At 36.4% G+C, this 19311-nt stretch overlaps 1 protein-coding gene and 1 non-coding gene across 2 annotated transcripts in view; one reads left to right on the forward strand and one right to left on the reverse strand.

Moving 5' to 3' along the window:
- Positions 1–341: 341 nt before the first annotated feature.
- The window catches only part of LOC144257129 (IQ domain-containing protein M-like), a 185725-nt gene continuing 166755 nt past the window's right edge, over positions 342–19311 (reverse strand). The window contains exon 7 of the mRNA XM_077803104.1: positions 342–454. Within this exon, the coding sequence (XP_077659230.1) occupies positions 342–454 (113 nt within the window). The remainder of the gene's footprint in view (positions 455–19311) is intronic.
- Positions 10348–10454, forward strand: LOC113176316 (U6 spliceosomal RNA). Its single transcript, XR_003300054.1, has one exon. It is a non-coding gene; the product is annotated as a U6 spliceosomal RNA (small nuclear RNA).

The raw sequence follows: 19311 nt of genomic DNA on the forward strand, positions 1-19311 counted from the left end.
TATCAGAATCATGAGTTTTTAAAATAATTCTAAAGTTTCTTCCGAGCCTTTATTGTTAATAGAACAAAACAAATTTCAGTCTGATGAAAGCAGTACTTGACACTATGTAGTTTCATTTTATCATGATGTTTATGAAGAAGGTAAAATAAGCAGTGTTCAGGCAAAGATATTTAGAAATTACAGACTAACTCATCAAAGTCCTTCTTTGCATGTACAAAAATGCTTGTTTTTTTTTTTTTTCCTGTTGATGCCAAATTCATCCATGGCCACTGTAAACCTTCTTTTTGGATAGACAGATTGAACCATTATAAGTAACAGCACTGAATTGCTTCTCAACCTTATTAAACTTCTCGTGATTTAAAATATGCTCTCATTTTCCTTTCTCTTATCGATCTGGCCACCAATTTTCCAACAATCTGGATGTTAGCTCTTCTGAGTATTGGATGTCGATTCACTATAATACAAAAAAATATAATTACATTAATAAATGCTCCATGAATATAAAAGAAATTTACTATGCTTTGGAAATACTAGAATGTTATAGAAAATTAATTATGGTTGTGCTAGAACATGCTGAAAATTTGACATGGGCACATTTCGATCAGTCTTTTTGTATTACCTATAGATCATGCCAAGAGACTTGGGAAATGCTATTGTTAGACCAGAGCTGAAGGAGGGGAGAGCAGGAACAGAGTTCTACCAATGTACAGAATACTTGAAATAAGTTAGATGTATCATGTTTTGTTATAAAAATTATTTATACCAGTTCTGATACTGATATTTGAATCAACATAAACCACTAATTGTATAGATTGCTTATATTTGGTCCATTCTTATCTATAAAAATGACACTTCAAATAAGCAATGAAAGTCTTATGTTTACCATTGCTACCATTATGCACAGCAATAATTTTTAGACAGGGTAGTATATCTTCACTGTTCAGGTCCTATAGTTGTTATTAAATAAAAACATAGCCAACTGCCCCAAAACAGTTAAGGTTGAGAGAAGAATCCACCTTAATAAAAGGGCATGAATGACTTGATGGGTTATAAGGCGAGGACATTTTTGCCATATTTATACCTGCAGAGTTCTTAGACGAAGAGCAAGGCCTTATAACAATACAACTAACTTAGGTCACATTAACAAAGGACTTGCACAGGCATCACTCCAAAAAAAGACATACCGATGACTACCAGGCATATGAAAAATTACTCAGCATCATTAATCATCAAGGAAATTCAACTTAAAATCACTATGAAATGTCCCATCACATCTGTAAGAATGGCTGTAATCAAAAAGTTCATAGAGATAAGTGTTGGCAAGGGTGTGGAGAGAAGGACAAACTTGGATACTGCTGGTAGGAAGGTAGACTGTGCGGCCCTTATGGTAAACAGTGAGGAGGTTGCTACAAAAGTCAAAAGTAGAGCTACCCTACGACCCAGCAATCCCTCCTCCAAGTAGACACTCAAAGAAATTGAACTCAACTCCTCATGAAAATTTGTGCTTCCATGTTTACCACAGCATTATTTGCAAACTGCTGGGATGTGAAAATAAAACTAAGTACTGAGTTAATGCATGAATGGATAAAGAAACGTGGGATATTACTACAAAAGGAGATCCTACTTACCACAACATAACACTGTGTAAATAAGGCAGAAACTGGAAGACATTATATCATGTGAAATAAGCCAGGTGCAGAAAGGAAAGCTTGCATGATCTCACCTATGCTATGGAATTTTAGAAAAGGTTTAAGTACACAGAGGTAGATAGAGAACTAAATGGTGGTTACTAGGGGTGTCAGGCATAGGAAATGGGGAACTATAGCTCAGTGGCTACAAATTGCAAAACTGAAGGAAGGATAACTGTGTGGATATACTTTGAAAAAAAGTAGATGATGAATGTGTGTTTCACTATAATAATCCTTTTACCACCTGTATCTCATAATATCACATATTCCATTAAATATTCACACTAGCATTTATTTTTTTAAAAATAAATTAGTTCATATTAAGAGAACTTATAAAAATAATCAGTTCAGTAATTATTCCTATTATAATAATTGGAAAGGCAACCACCAATTCAGGTCCTTATCTAGTTGCTACACTAGATAAACAGGTTAGATTTTTATTTTTATTTTTTTGGTACCAGGGATTATACTCATGGGCACTCTATCCCTGACCCTATTTCTTCGTATTTTATTTAGAGACAGGGTCTCACTGAGTTGTTTAGCACCTTGCTATTGCTAAGGCTGGCTTTGAACTCGCCTTCCTCCTGTCTCAGCCTCCTGAGCCACTGAGATTACAGGCATGGGCCAAGGAGCATAGCAGCATGTTAGATCTTGAGATGAGATCTTAGTATAGAATATTTTCCTATTGTGAATTTTTCTGAAAATATGCAGTGCTAAGAATATTTAATCAGGCAGAAGAGAGCTAAAATTCAGGATTACTCAATGTAGTTACAACAGAAACATAAATATAATGATCCACATTCTTATTCTTACACATTTGTAAATGAATCTAGGTTTAGTACATAATCTCAAGTTTCCTTGTTGTTGAAATGGGCATAGTATCTATCTTGTGCAGTTTTTGAAGGAATTCAAAAATATCCATCAAAAGATACATGTACAATAATACTTTATGGTCTTTTCTACTGCCTACAAATGTGGCATACTAATTCAAGGTATTAAAAATAGGGGAACCTTGGAGGTAAATGATAAACACTGTACTTTAGACTCAATATTTCTGTAAACCAATATTTCTAGAAAAAGAAAATCATCATCATCATCATCATCATCATCATCTATGAATTTAAAAAATGTATCTAAGGCTTTGTAAATATTAAAAATATAGTAGTAGTATTATCTATATTATGACATTCTAATATAGGGTTTTCAAATTTCACTAAACAATTGTTTAATCTGTTGTTTCATAAATTTTTTTTAAGTTCAGTAAAAGACCACTTCATCTTTGGAAAAATACAAATGCAAGTTCAAATGATCTTTCAAAGTAAATATTCTTGACCTTCATTTCTGTCATATGGCAGAATAGATTCAAAAAACAATCCTTTTGATTAAGTCCAATCCTGAATAAAATATTAGATGTGCTTTAACTTCATTGCTGAACTGGCAGGGAGGAAAGAAAACACAGAGGCCAAAAACAAAGTGAAATCAGTCACCTTAGTCGATATTTCAGTGCCAAAGCCATTTTTTTTTTAAGTCCTAGGTTCTCTGTTAAGCCCTGGATGTCTGAGCTGCAGTCTTGGGAGGGGAGCGGGGACAGGAGATAAAACCTGGGTTCCCCCAAAGGGGGAGTCTAGCATGAGACCAACACCGAGGGCTAGAGTAGGAAGGAGGAAGGAAAGAAGGCAGGAAAGGTGGGAGGATGGCCTGGGGGAGAAAGAGTGGGAGGGAAGAAAGCAGGGGGAAAAAGAAAAAGAAAAAACTTCAATGAAGGGAACAGCAAGAAAAGCCTGTTTCCATAAGGCTGGGCAGAGGCACCATGACTCCAAAGCTGGCCCATGGTTTGGTGTTCCAATTCATGTCACTTGTGTGGTCCAAAAATACTTCCAGTCTAAAGTTTGTTGGTCCCCAAGAACAAATGAAAAACCCCTTAAAAGGAAAGCAATTTCAACCAAGACCTTTAAAATATATCACCGAAGTGTATTTTATTAAAACCCAGTGTGTTACAGTGTACTTTTAAATGGAAAAGCAGGTTACCAAATAGTATCTACAATGGGATCCCAGTTTGTAAAAAGTTATATGCCCAGCAAAACATGTAAAATATTAATATCAAAATATTAGTAGTGACTGGAATTATAATTTAGCTTCAGATATTCCTCCTTATTCTTATTTTCAGCAGAAAATATTATTTATGTGAAAAATAACAACATTAAGGGATTTTCAACTTTTTAGATTGGAATATGTGGTAGAAAGTGATTTTAATAGTAGATGGTTAAAAAACAATTAAATATTTTGGTTTACAATTCAATTATTTAAAGAAATGGTTTGGAGGGTATGGGGACAGAAAAGATGGTGGAATGAGATGGACATCATTACCCTAGATACAGGTAAGACTGCACATAGGGTGCAATGCTACATCGCCAACAGGCAGATAAATGAAAAGTTGTGCTGCAATTGTGTACAATGAATCAAAATGCATTTTGCTGTAATATATACCTCGTTAAAATAAATTAAAAAAAGAAATGGATTGAACTTTTGAAAATGTTCAAATGAAATAGATAACATGCTGATATGCATTACATATATCATATTCTAAGAAATGTGATTTTTTTCCTCAAAGATTTGAAAAGCAATTTGCTGTTTTCTTTTAAACTAGATACAAATTTTCGTATCCACCATTTTATTTTATTATTTAGCATGCAAATTTGCCTGTCTACTCAAGGTTGTACATTGTTCTACACTACTGACTACTTCTTGTGAATACTTCAAAATGAATCTTTGTTAAGCAACATGGAAAGAAAACAATCAGAGATTGTGTAAAATGCATGGAGTATTTGTTGAGTCTAGATGCATGCTAAGGGTGATTAGCTGAGACCTTTCTGGGTCACCACTTCTTAATCCAGAAACAACAAATAAAACAGCAAAAACTCACAATAATTGTGTTTTTCTTAGTGATTTAATCTTAAAATACAAGAAAGCACTACCTGGGCTGGGGTTGTGGCTCAGTGGTAGAACACTTGCCTGGCATGTGTGAGGCATTGGGTTGGATCCTCAGCACCACATAAAAATAAATAAATAAATAGAAATAAAGGTTAAAAAAAAAAAAAAAAGAAAGCACTACCTAACATGGTATCATGGTCCTGACCAGTAGCACATGGTCATGGTCATGGTCAATACAAAGCTAACTCCAGTTCTAAATGACAAATGAGAGTAAACAAATAGTTACAATTGATTTTCATACAGAGCAAGGTCCAAGCTTGAACCTAACTGTTGTTTACTTTAGAATTTCAGAAAGGGATATGTCCAGAACAATGAAAGAATAAATCCTTGAGGGATCCCTTTGCAAAAGACCAAGAATCCTTTTGTGGGGATGGGGGCAGAGTGGAGCTGCAAGATTCTGGAAGATCCTGGGGGGGTATTACTTTGAGAGGAAGGTCCCAAGTGAATAAATAGAAATGTCTAAAATGTTATTCTCCCACACAAGGTCCTGGGATGCTGAGCGCACAGGACATCAGGGTCTGGATTAAAAAAAAAACAAAAAAAAACTGTGGTACAAAGGACAGGAAAGGGGCTTCTCCCCTCAGCAGGTTGTCTTAGATCCATGTGACTTCACCACGGAAGAGTCTAGACGGGTGCTGGAACAGAAACAGCAAAACATTTTCACTAGGGTTCCCAAGCTTCAGAGTAACAGCAGCAGACACCTCAAGAGGGCAGGGGAGGGTGTGGTGTGGTGTGGTGTGGGGCTGGAATTGTGGAATTCTATGCTGCAACCAAAAGTGATGGATTTGTGAGCACATGCAAAATAGACTAGAATTCCTAGATATTTCTGAGGTTATTGGGACTGCTTTCAAGAGACCAGAGGTTGTGACCATTTTTGTGCCTATATATTTCTCTACGTGTGTGTGTGTGTGTGTGTGTGTGTGCGTGTGTGTGTATGGGGTATGTAGTTGGATATTGTTTTGAAACATTAAAATCCTCACTGCTCTTAGCTCCTGACTCTGATATTCAGGTAACACTAATGGCTTCCTAAAGACTGAAAATAAATCATCTAATCTCTGATGCTTACCAATTTTAAAACAAGGAAAATTATTATAAGCAGCTAATAAATATTCTATTCTCGAATAGAATATTTTAAATAATCAGATTGTTCTTTGATAATTTGCAAAAAAGGAAAGCATAGCTATTTAAAATGATTCGAATTGTAATATTCCATATATGCATGTCCCTCAAGCAGAAAAATCCAAGAACACAGAAGACAGCTGCATTTCAAGAAGGAAGTTAAAAAACAAAAAGAAAAGCAAAAAACCATACTTTCAAAAGTAAGCCTTCCACTTGGAAGTGTATGGCTTTGCTCAGAATGAATGGTATTTTGGGGATCCAAGAAACCAGAATCTGGAAAACTCAGCACATGGAGCCATATGGTGAGGAAGATTGTGTGATGATGAGAACCCTTTCCAACTTAATGAAGTAAGTATTGAACTAGTAGATTGGTGGGAGAACAAAAGAAAGACATTGAAGGGCACCTGAAAAAAAGATCAGTCTCTGGGATATGTGTGTGTGTGTGTGTGTGTGTGTGTGTGTGTGTTTTGTGGTTTACTGGGAATTGAACCCAGGAGCATTCTACCACTGAGTTACATCTCCAATCCTTTTTGATTTTTTTTTTTTTGAGACAGGGTTTTGCAAAATTGTCTGAGCTTGGATTCCATCCATCTGCCTCAAATTCGAAAGTAGCTGGGATTATAGGCATGTGCCACCAAACCCATCCTCTTATCCCCTTGTCTCTTGCCCTCAAGGAGTAGGAAATAGAAACTTCAATGATGGAAAGCACTTAGAGTCAGTGGGAGAATCTAGCAGTAGGGAGCTTTTGTTGAAAGGGGCTCCATTCTTCTTTAAAAAGCCATGTGGTCAATATAGTGCTAAGCAATATGGGAAACAGTATTTAGGATCTGCAACCATAGGAAACAAATAGCATTGCAATGTGGTATGAGGACACCTACTGAGATTACTGAATGTCCTGAGGGTACCTGGGAATTCTGAGAATGCTGACTGATTAGAAGAAGCTATTCGTTCAACTACTGGGACCATAGCAGATATTAAGAATGGATGCCAGTGAATGGCTCCCAAGGTCCAGGTGAAATGATTTATAGCACAGAAGAGTCCATCAAGGAGAGGAGATTGCATTCAGGATGTCTCTCAGTAGATGAAAGAAATGAGAGAGCAGGTCTATTATGAATGGGTGCCCAGGCACAGATTAAAAATAGAGGATGAAATAGATGGAATATATAAATAACAGGAGCAGCATAAAAACACAAAATTTAGAAATGTCACTTATAGAAAGAAGTTAGTCTGATTACTAGCAGGAAAAATGGTTCTACACTTAAGGATAAAACTGTACATACCAAGAAATGAACGTTTCATCCTAAGTGATTGCAACACAATAAAAGGCATGGAAAAAAGAAAGAAACTGACCCAAGTAACTTCACAAAATGAGTTCTGGTTAGAAACTGGAGGTTAAGGACAAAATGCAGATGGATATACAATCACAGATGTGTAAGTGTATGTGTGTATATAAGCATGTGCATTGTTTGTGTTATAGAGGAACAGTGCCAGGAATGAGTGACACCGTCGGTAGCAATGAGATCCTCCAGTGAACCGATCTTGTTTTCCAAATATCACTTTCCAATAGAAGCAGCCAGGACTACTGAAGAAATGGACGATTCTAGGGTTTGGCGAGAGCTAATACAAGAAGCTCCTATGTGTAGTGATGGAAAGTAAGGAAGTACTCAAAAGACCAAAAAAGATTGGGGCATGTCAAAGGGACTGAAGAGCCAACCTGGAAAAGCTCTCAATGTCTAAAGATATCTAAAATTGAAGAATATTCATAACAAAATAATGTAGCATTAGATTATAACTTAAATTGTAAAATAAACATATGTTAGTAAATACTTGATTGGATAAACAGGAGAGGAAAAAGTCTTTATTACATAATAATTCTTAATAATATATGTAGATGCTTCCATATCCAGAAAGAAAAGTTTAATTTTGTCCCCTTTCTGTCCTTTGGATATGGGAAAGACTTAGTTTCATGCTTCCCAAAAACAACTCGCAGAAAGGGCATGTGTGAATTTATAGTAGAGAAACCTGACACATACTACCTTGGTCAGGTGATCAAGGTTAATATCATCAGTCATAATTCATATTGACAGCAAGTTTCTGTAGAGATGATGTACTGAAAAGGGCACTTAGCTTCTCGATGTTCTTTCAAATATTGTGCAACCCCATTTTATCCATGAGAAAAACACGTAACAAGCCCACGTTGAGAACATTCTGCAAAATACTTGTCCAATAATTCTCAAAACTGTCAAGGTCATGAATCAATAAGGAAATACTAAGAACCTGCAAGAACACAAGGAGCCCAAGAAGACAAGCCAAGAGAACACAAGTGGTATTTGAGATCGCATCCTGAAGGGCGAAAAAAAGACATGAGTGGAAGAATTAGTAGCATCCAAATAAAGTCTAGAGTTTGCTCAATCACAATGTGGAAATATTGGTTCCTTAGTTTTTATAATAATATACCCCAAGTACCACAATTATGTAAGGTATCAGTAGGAAAACTGGGCGAGGGAATTCTGTACTAGGTTCAAGTCATCTGTAAATTTAAATTGTTCCAAAATAGAAATGACAGAATAACAACTGGCATTCAATACACTTGGTTCAGTGTCAGGCACTGTGTTGAGTGCTGTACTTATGTTAACTCAATTTCTCTTTCCATTAGTACCTGTTGCTAGCATCATCATTATTGCGAGAAACTAAGACTATTATGAGTGATGAGTTTCACTAAGCAGTAGGAAATATTGACCCACATGGATTTCAAAACTGTTATAACTCATTGGAAATCAAGCAGCATCTAAGCCACTCATTTTTTTTTAAAGACAGATACATTTTTATTAGAACTATTTTGCTTAAGTTCACATCATAAATATATAAGGCACCTTTCCAAAAGAAAACAATAATAAAAAAAATAAATGTCTTTAAATGTGGACTTTCTTAACATCTATCCAGAGCATGAGTTCATGTTCTCTTTATCACTTGGAATTTTCAAAGCCAAATATCAGGAGAGATTTTCTTATGCTACATTAAATTGTTGTCTGTCTTTAATTATGCATGTGTTACACCTTTAAACCACCGATAATTCATTTATTTCTCTCACTGTATTAATCCCGAGGACAGTGTCTTACAGATAACGGAATATTCAGTAAATATGTAAATGCTTATATTTTAACAGAAATGACATATTCACATTTTGCTTCTTTCACTTCAGAACTATTCATGGAAATCCCTCTAAACCAACAAATATAGATATAATTCATTATTTTAAGTGCTACATAATATTCTGTGAGATGAATAGATCATAATCTCATTAACAATTACTTAGTTCCCATTTTCAAACTACTATTAATGCTAAAATAAGCTTTTTTGTTCATTTAGCAGTGCTTTTATTTCCATGGGATAGATTCCCAAGGTGGAAGTGCAGTCAAAAGTGTATATGCATGATACTAAAAATAAATATGTATATTTATTTTTCATACATATTGCTAAGTTGCTTTCTAAAATTCTATGAAATTCATATTGCTACTAGCAGTGTGACAAGCCAGCAATAGCAGTTATTATTTTATCTTGCCTTGCTTAATTTGTGCCAATGTGAAAAGGGTTGATCCCACTGTATTCCCATAGGTAGTGACCTGGAGCATCTCAGTTTATGTTGGATAGCAGTAGATTTGGTTTTATGAATCGTTTCTCTGCCTCTTTGGCCTATTTTGCTCTTAGATTATCTCCTTGTTTTCATTTTAAATAGTTCATTGTATTAAACCTCCATCTTCTAGCATGCAATTCCCCTTCCCATCATTTTTTTTAGATTTATTTATGATATTTTTCCATAGAAGATTTTTGAGAATTTAAAAAATCAAAGTCACTTATCTTTTATTTCATATTCTTTATTTTTCTTTTTGTACTGGGGATTGAACTTAGGGCCTTGTGCATGTGAGGCAAACACTCTACCAACTGAGCTACATCCCCAGCCCATCATATTCTTTCTTAAGAGTATCTTTATTGTCATGATACTTCCTTACTCTCCTTTTTCTTACACAAACCTAGATGGCACAGGTCAATCATCCCACGTGGCCTTTTGATTCAATTAAGAGGGAGGAAGAGCAGGAAGAAAAGACTAAGATTAAACAGAGACATGAGATGGGAGGGAAAGGAAGAGAAAAGGAAATTACATGGAAATGAAGGGAGACCCTCATTGCTATACAAAATTACATATAAAAGGTTGTGAGGGGAATGGGAAAATAAATAAGGAGAGAAATGAATTACAATACATGGGGTAGAGAGAGAAGATGGGAGGGGAGGGGAGGGGGGATAATAGGGGATAGGAAAGGTAGCAGAATACAACAATTACTAATAGGGCATTATGTAAAATTGTGGATGTGTAACCGACGTGATTCTGCAATCTGCATTTGGGGTAAAATTGGGAGTTCATAACCCACTTCAATCTAATGTATGAAATATGATATGTCAAGAGCTTTGTAATGTTGTGAACAACCAATAAATAAATAAATAAATAAATAAACAAACAAAAAAAGAGATTCCATAAATACAAGATACATACGTGCTCACTTCGGCAGCACGTATACTAAAATTGGAACCATATAAAGAAGATTAGCATGGCCCTTGAGCAAGGATGACATGCAAATTCATGAAGTGTTCCATATTTTTAATGTGATGATCATTATTATCCAAAGTGCATGTATGAAGACACGAATTGGTGTGAGTATACTATGTATACAATCAGAGATAGGAAAAATTCAGCTCTGTACATATAATAAGAATTGTAATGCATTCTTCTGTTATATATAAATAAAAAATTTTAAAAGTCATCCTAATTGGTGAGAATACAAATTCACAAAATACAAATGACACAGGGAAATAATGTTTGAAATAGAAAATAGTAAATGTCTACTTGGAATAATTTCTGTGCAAAAGTAAAAAATAAAATAAAAAGATATATGAAGCTGCTGTTGGTATAACAGGAATAGTGTTTTAGAGTTGGTTTTTAAAACAGTAGTTCACTCTAAAATAATAATCAAAGTATAGTACAGTAAATATATAAACCATGTTGTACATAATTGTGCTATACTTTTATGTGCCTAGAAGTAAAATAGGTTCGTTTACATTGGTATCATCACAAACGTGAGCAGGGTCTCACTGAGTTGCTTAGTGCCTCACTTTGGCTGAGGCTGAGTTATGAACTCGACATTCTCCTGCCTCATCTTTCCAAGCTGCTGGGATTAGCCTGAGATAATTTATAATGTAATCTGTGTCTATAAAATAGAATAAACAGCAAAAGGATGCAAAAACTATATCTTTGTTCTTAAAATTTCCAAGAAAAAATTAAAAGTTGACTCGACTGATATTGGTAAAGTAAATTCAGTAACTAACTTTAACTTGGTTTCTGGTAGTACACAGATGGAACACAGGGATGCTCTACCACTGAGCTATATGCCCAGATCTTTTCATTTTTTATTTAGAGACAGAGTCCAGCTAAGTTGCAAAGGATGGCCTTGAACTTGTGATCCTCCCATCTCAGCTTTCCAAGTTGCTGGGATTACAGGTGTGCACCACTGTACCCAGCTAAATTTAAAATGTTTTTAAAAATATCTTGGATTTTATGTTGTGCAGACACTATTAAAATTTTGTATGAATTATTTTATTCATTTCTTAATCACATTTCAATATAACAGCATTATAATCTCAAGTTTTCATATAAGAAAACCGAGGCATAGAAATTTTAAGTAAATTTCTCATAGTGATATTTTTAGTAAATTCCATAACCAGATTCAAACTTAAGCCGTGGTAGTGAAGTGCCTGAGTCCAACAAGCAACACAAATGACCTCAGCAACAAAACAGAAAGAATTAATCACATTACATAAGCACTTTACATCTATTTTCTCATCCATTCTTGTCACTGAGTTTATGAGATGTTACTCTTATAATTCTCATTTTAAGGATGAAAAAACTAAGATTTACACAAGTTACGTAACTGATAGAAAAGACCATATTCTTTTTTAAAATATATATTTTTTTAGTTTTAGATGGGCACAATACCTTCATTTTATTTATTTATTTTTATGTGGTGCTGAGGATCAAACCCCAGTGTCTCACCCACACAAGGCAAGCACTCTACCACTGAGCCACAACCCTAGCCCCAAGACCACATTTTTAATGAGTTGCAAGATCAAGATTGAAATCTAAACTATCAGTAAAATGTACTATCAGTACTATTTTACTATCAGTAAAATTTACTTCTCTGAATATTAATTACTTGTATAAATAATTCAGATATATGTTTACATTTTATATAAACTAATGGACAGAAGGTAGTTACTACCCAAGTCTTAGTTGCAGGGGCATCTTATAAATATAGTTGCTCTTTTAAAAAAATTAAAAGAACAACTTTATTTACTAAATGGTCCAGTAATTGAAATGCAAAATAACTATACAAGTATTGGCAGATATTTTCTGTTCCTGGATATTGGGTCTGTAGTGGGTATTATGGGATAACTCTCCCTTTCAATCTTTCTTAGACCTAAAGTAGCCAGAAATTAAATTAAATTAAATCTTATAAATATAGTTGCTCTGTTTTAAAAGAGCAACTATATTTATAAGATGCCCCTGCAACTAAGACTTGGGTAGTAACACTACCTTCTGCCCATTAGCTGCACTTAACACAACATCCAGAAGACAGAAATGAGGTGGAGACCATTTTTCTGCCCCACTCCCCATCGGTATTTCAGTTCTTTCTGGCAAGGTCTAGAAAAAGTGAGTTTGTCTTGCTGCAGTGTTCCAAGGCCGGTTACCTGGATTCCTGGGTGACCAGCAGCAGTCACAGCAGCAGCAGACTGTAGGTAAGGATCTTGGTGGATCAGCCTTCCATTGTTCTGTCCTGAAACCCAATCGCCGTCAGCCCTCCAGCAATGCTTTAAAATAACTTCTATCAAATCCTTATTTTTTCTTAACATTATGGTGTGCATTTCATTACCCTCACTGAGCCTTGGCTGATAAAGTATGTGCTGTTTAAATTGTATTACTGCTGGTTGACGGAAGTTCTGGCAGCCGATGCCTTTCAGAGATTGAAGCGCCGTTGGGTCTTAGTTTTGCCTCCTGGTGCATTTCAGTCTGCTGTGATTTGAATGTCTCTCCAAAGCTCATGATGAAACTCAGTTGCCAGTCTGCTGGGGAACTAGGAGGTGTGAACTTTAGAGGTGTCAGAAATAATCCATTCTCATGGATACATTAATGTCATTATTGAGGGAATGGGCTACTTAGTCCAGGGGTAGCTTTGCCGTGAAACTAGGTTGTCCTGTAAGCTTCACCTTGTCATATGATGCCCTCTGCCATGATATGATGCAGCAAGAAGGCTCTTCCCAGATCTGTCCCCTCATTCTTGGTCTTCCCAGCTCCGGAACTGTGAGGAGTATATTATTTCTTTACTTTGTAAATTATCCAGTGTCAGATATGCTCTTACAGCAACACAAAGTGGACTAAAACGTAATCCATCTTCATCACCCCAATCCCCTTGTTCACTACTCCAAAGCCATCTTTGAAAATCATTTTGACAGGGGCTGGGGTTGTAGCTCAATGGTAGAGCGCAAGACTTGCACGTGTAGGGCACTCTGTTCCATGCTCAGCACCGCATAGAAATAAATAAAGGTATTGTGTCCATCTACAACTAAAGAAAAACTTTAAAACTTAAAAAATAATCATTCTGACAGCCAAGCCTACCACAACCTTTGGTTGTAGTTTAGAAGTGTTAAAATTGTTTTAAAAGAAACAGAAAATTCTGGAAGCAGAATGTTCAGATTTTTATTTAAGACATTTTCAACAATGAAGTTTCTGACTAAAAGATTCCTTCCTTTCCTTTATTCCTTCCTTCCCTTTATTCCTTCCTTCCTTCCCTCTCGCCACTTCCATTCCCTGGTGTATCTGAACTAGGATGCGCTAATATCAAGCTCTTAAACCCTCCTTTATTCATTTTCCACATACTTTTTACCCCTGGTAAAATACCCCTTTCCATCCTTCGCTTCTGCTGTTATTGCTTCTTAACCCTTGCTCTGAATATTTTGTTTCAAAAAGGGTGTATATGCTGTTGCCTGATAGTTGACATTTGCTTGAAAATTAGATGTCTAGACATATTTAAAAACAGAGGCCAAAATCATCCCCAGTCCCATGCTCTGCCACAAAATTTCATGCAAAGTTTGAGTACTAAGAAACACCTCTTTTTCTCTGCCTCCCTTCCCACTCATTTTAAAAATCTTTTTGGATATTCTATTTCAGCAAAATTTGTCCTAAAACTAGCCATTAAGTTAGTCCCAAATCCATTCAGTTTAAAAGCTCAATAACTTCATATTGGTACCAGAGTACCTTGCTTCGTTTGTTCTCAGCTGCACACTAAAATAAATACCATACATATTTATACATGATGGGAGTTGGGAAGAATATCAGGAGGGTAAACAACATTTGGAAAAACCAACAGCCATTTGTTTCTTTGTACCTGATCAAAAATACATTCAGCTGGTATTTGTGCTACTACATAGATGGGCGCCTACAGGCCATCTGATACTTCTGCTCTCATCCTCGTCCTCTTTCCCTACAGAAGGAGGGGAGGAGGCAGAGACATCAAAACTATATCCAAGTCCCAGAACGCCATGGCTAAGCCAGAGAAGCCTAACACAACAGAGAGTCCTCATCCCCACAAGTAAGTTAGTTCCCATTTTTTGGTGTCTGGATGGCTGGGAATTGGAAATGTTTTTGTAAAAAAAAAATAAAAATAAAAAATAAAAACTAAGTCAACAATTGCTACTCTCAAATTTTATTTTCAGTATTAGTTTTATGGTTTGTCAGTTTAATTTAATTTAATTCTATGGAATGAAGAACAGGCACTTTTTATACTTTGGTTTCTTCCTGAACCTTTTGCAAAAACACAATTCCCATTGCTACTTTCTTACTACCAATTGTGGGGTTTTTTTACATACTGTAATTTGATTTATAGATTCTTCCTCCAAATTCATGTTTCCTCATATTCAGATGGAAGTATGGAATTTCCTCAGCAAACATGCTGCCAGATTATTTAAACTTGGAAATGAAATAATCATTGGATGAAACAAACAAATGTCCATTCCCTCTTCACTGACGGAGCCAGAGCAATATTTGAATATTTTGTGTTTCGAATGATTTGTTATGAAAAATTTCCAACACAGTAAACCATGAAACAGCCAAACAGTGAAAACCTTGATTCTACAAGTGATATTTGACTCTGTCTTTTTAATCATGTATCTGTCCATCTATTTTTTTTTCTTGTTTGGGGATATTGTAACCACTTTATAAGTGAAATCAGCTGAAAAAAATTCTGAGCCTGATTTAATAGAAATATTCCCACCCCACCTTCAGAATGTTTTCCCACTTTCTGAATTTAGTTTTTCCTATGTAAAAATTATGATAAAAATCTGGCAAGTATTAGAAGTGAACTTTAGATTATGACTCACATTTCAATACTTTCTGTAGGTTTGCCCATGTTTTTCAATAAAGTAGAGTTTGTTGAGTAGTAGAGGAGAAAGGGTTATCACTGAGCATCGGGCTCATATATAAAGCTCCTTACATGCCATCGCTCTGCCCTCAATTTTTAAATAATGGGATTTTATAAAAAGACTGAATAAAGGACTCTAAAGCGATAAACTACAGAGAGATACAAGACACTAGTGCCAAAAAGCAGATAGCATTCAATTAGTTTTTTAAAAAGCATTCTTATCACATCTCCTCCTAATATTAGCTTTCTCCATAAACAATAGCCTGCTGCAATATTGCCAGAGTTGCCCAGCTGAGATGACATTGTGCAGTGACAGATGATAGGGCTGGGCCGAAACTGTGGATGTTATTCACAAATGGCACTCAATGGCCCTTCAGTTTTAAAGATTATTCTATGACTCTAACATGAAACCAGATTCATATTTATGGGGTAATCGAGATAAGAAACGTATTTTTTCTGCAATAAAAAGTTAAACATATCTTGGGGGCCCCCTTTTGAGCGGCTCATTTTTATCTAACAGAATAGTCCAACATACAGAAGTAACAAACACAAATGATTCTGCATTTAAAAAAAAAAGGTTTCAAATCTTACATGTCTATTCAAGACATCCATTTAGACTTTTTAGATTGCATTTACTTTAAATGAAGGTGAAGTGGGTATGGCCAAAAAAACTCTTTATAATCTATTTTAATAATGCCACGCACCCTGGGCTATGTCAGTCTCTTGTTGAAATATATGAATGATTTGCCCACATGAAGCTTTTGGTTTTAACTTATCATCATATTTCATAACCAGTTTTTTTTCTCCAGAAGACAGGAAATCTTCCACATTTAGAGCAGTAAATAAATAAATCATTACTTTAATCTGTCTAGTGAAAAAGCTTCTTTTTGATACCTTTTGGCCAACTCGATAGAATCGAATAAATTGACTTTATAACAAAATTTATTTTTATTCAGATGCTAGAACTAAAACTAAAGTGAGGCATACTAAATCTTCATAACATGGTTAATATTTCTAATCAAGACATAAAGCAATCATTCCTAGCTTATCTCTCATAACCACAAATTTCGGAACCTGATCCACGAGGCCCTAAAAGTCTGGCCCCTTCCTTCTTCCCCATCGCATCTGGAATGTCCCAGGGCTTCCAGTCAAATCAAACCTCTGCCGTCCTCTTACCTCTTCAGCCTCCTCTCAGTGTGTCAGGGGCTCTTCCTCCTCCTCTGACCTGGGATCCTACCGTGAGCCTTGAACTTCTCCAAAGCTGCTCCACCCCCATTTCACCTTCCTCTTCAGCTCAAGAATCTCTCCATCTTTTCAGGGTCCAGGCTTCAGTCATTAGACTTTGATTCTTTTTCTGAACCCCACAGCTGGTCCTGGGGCTGCGTCTCCTGAAGACATTCAAAACCTAAACACTTGCCTCCATCTCCAGAGGCCCCTTCTCCCAAGCCATTACTGCCTGGGCTCCTCCACCTTTGCCTCAGAGCCCCTGTTCTCCTCAGCCCTGTTTCTTTCTCCACAGTGGTCGGGTGTATAATGTCCCTCTTTTGCTCCATTAAGCTTCCCCCTTCCGGCACACTGGAGGACATACACCCTACCAGGCCCCTCCAGTTAGCTCCCCTACTTCAGGCCCAGCTACTCCCCTCCTCATTCATTCTTTTCCAATTGCCTGGGTTCCTCAGCTGGTCTGAAACCCTCTACACACTCTCCGCTCAGGTCCTTTGTCTGTGCAGTTCACAGAATTTCTCCTTGATTATTCACTTAGCTCCATTCCTCGCATTCTTCAGGTCACACTCTGAATGCAGTTTCTCCAGGCCACCTGCTATGGTTTGCCTAATTGTTAAAGACACAGTCCTCAAGGGGACTCTATTGGGAAGTGCTTGAACCACTAGGTGGCAGGACTTTGCAGGAGGTTCTTAGAGGGTGAGCCCTCAGGGGGACTGTGTGGGTCCTTCGACTTTTGATTCTTGGCTGAGGAGTTGGGTGGATTCGCCCCACCTCACAAGCCTTGGGCTAGGCCCAAATCAATGGGCCACTTGACTTTGGACTGGAAGTTCCAAAACCATAAGCTCAAGTAAACTGTTTCTCTTCTAGAGTAATTCCCTCAGATATTTTGTTATAGTAACAGAAAGCTGACTAATATACCATTCCATTTAAATGGAAGCACTGCCTAACCTCAGGATGCCCTATCATCTTTCTGGTCCTTTCCCTCTCACAATATTAAGAAGCATATAATATAGTGTGTATTTCATTCATTTTATGTGTTTTTTTTTTTCATTTTATCTAAAATATGTATTCATTGCCGGCAGAGATTGTTTTTTTACTATTTAGATCACAATTGTTCCCCATGTTTCTAGGATGGAACCTGGTATGTAGTAGATGCTCAATAAACCCCTGAATAAATGAATGAGTGAATTCATAAAATATAAAAATACTTGTCAGGGTGCAGTTGGGGGAAATGGCTGAATTACACAGACTATTTGTCTTCACGGCCCTAATTCAATGGAATATTGCCAACTCTTTAGTCTGCTTTGTTCTATTTAGATTTTGCATCTGTGTAGATTTCTCTTCCAAAATTTGGGGATGTATAGTAATTTAGTCAGTGAAAGAGTTGTTTCCATGGATTCCTGGTAAACTGATTATAATGAAATTGGCACTGGGTCCTAGTTTTAATATGACACTATGGCATATTATAATTCTAATTTCTACTCTGAAGTTTCTCTAGTAGCAAAATGGGTACTTTCCCAGGTCATTTTTTCCCCCTACAGAAACTTAGATAAAAAGCCCATGTTGTATTTGGCATCTGATCACTCAGAGCAATCTTCTGGGATAAAAACACAATGTCAGGGAGAAAAAGAAAAAAGACCTCGTGCTGAATAGAAGGGAATAATCCCTTGCAGAACTGTCTCTGGATGCTAATGAATCAACAATAAAGGCCCTATTATGTGATTGTTTTGAGTGATACTGTTCTTATTAAGTTTCAGTGGTACTAAAGGCAGAATCACCCTGAGGCTTTGATACTTTGGTTAGAATAATGAAACAGATTTAAGCCCATCAATTTTACTAGTGCTTCATGCATCTAGTTTAGATCAGCAATGGAAAAGTGGAACTTGAGTTTTATTTTTATCCATATTTTGACTGATCATATCCTTGAGCAGAAGAAAAGAAAAAAAATTAAAAGCTTTAATATTGTGAAACACATGCAGACACATACCTCTGAGACAATACATCCGTTACAAGTATGTGGAGTTCCCCCACCTGTCCCAGGGCCCAAGCAGTAGCACTGATTGTGTTCTCTTGAACATCTCTGTCATCCTCCAGGAGGCTGAAGCCTGGTTAGACTGGTAATTGCTTCCACTGCCTAATGAAGACGCTTTAAATAATGATGTGCGTGATGCAAACTGGGACAAAACGCTTGGTCAATACATTTTGACTTGCTCATAAATCTAGGAAACTCAGAGAAGATCTAGTCATTAAGAGGTGTTTGAAATCATGAATGTGAAAAATGAACACCTCATTGATCCTCCAACGATAATACAGATTCTGAGAGGCATGATCATTTTATACCACATGTATGTGATGTTGTGAGTAGACGGACAGCATTTTGCCAGAGTCAATGAACCAACTTTGATACAATTTGGTTTTTTTAAGTGTACAATTCTAGTTAGATTGAAAACTCGGCAGCTGGTTTCAGGAATGTTAAAATAATCAGCTACGAAATGTGAAAGGGTAGATCGTCTTGATAAACTGTCTACTGAAGCTAAACCCCTCCATGGTAAATCTTCACATTTTCTATACAATATTCTGGAACTTATCCTTTATTAGAAATCCTCGTAAATTTACCAGGTTCTGTGAATGGGAAAATCATTAGAACCAGTGAAGGAAGTTAGGTCTCCCAGTGAAATCTGAGACCTGAGAGGAACAGCAGAGAGATCATCTTAGTTCACTGAGATTCCAGACGGAGAAGCAATATGAATCCATATTGACGTTCC

This window comes from Urocitellus parryii, chromosome 10, assembly GCF_045843805.1.
Source record: "Urocitellus parryii isolate mUroPar1 chromosome 10, mUroPar1.hap1, whole genome shotgun sequence".
Taxonomy (NCBI): Eukaryota; Metazoa; Chordata; class Mammalia; order Rodentia; family Sciuridae; genus Urocitellus; species Urocitellus parryii.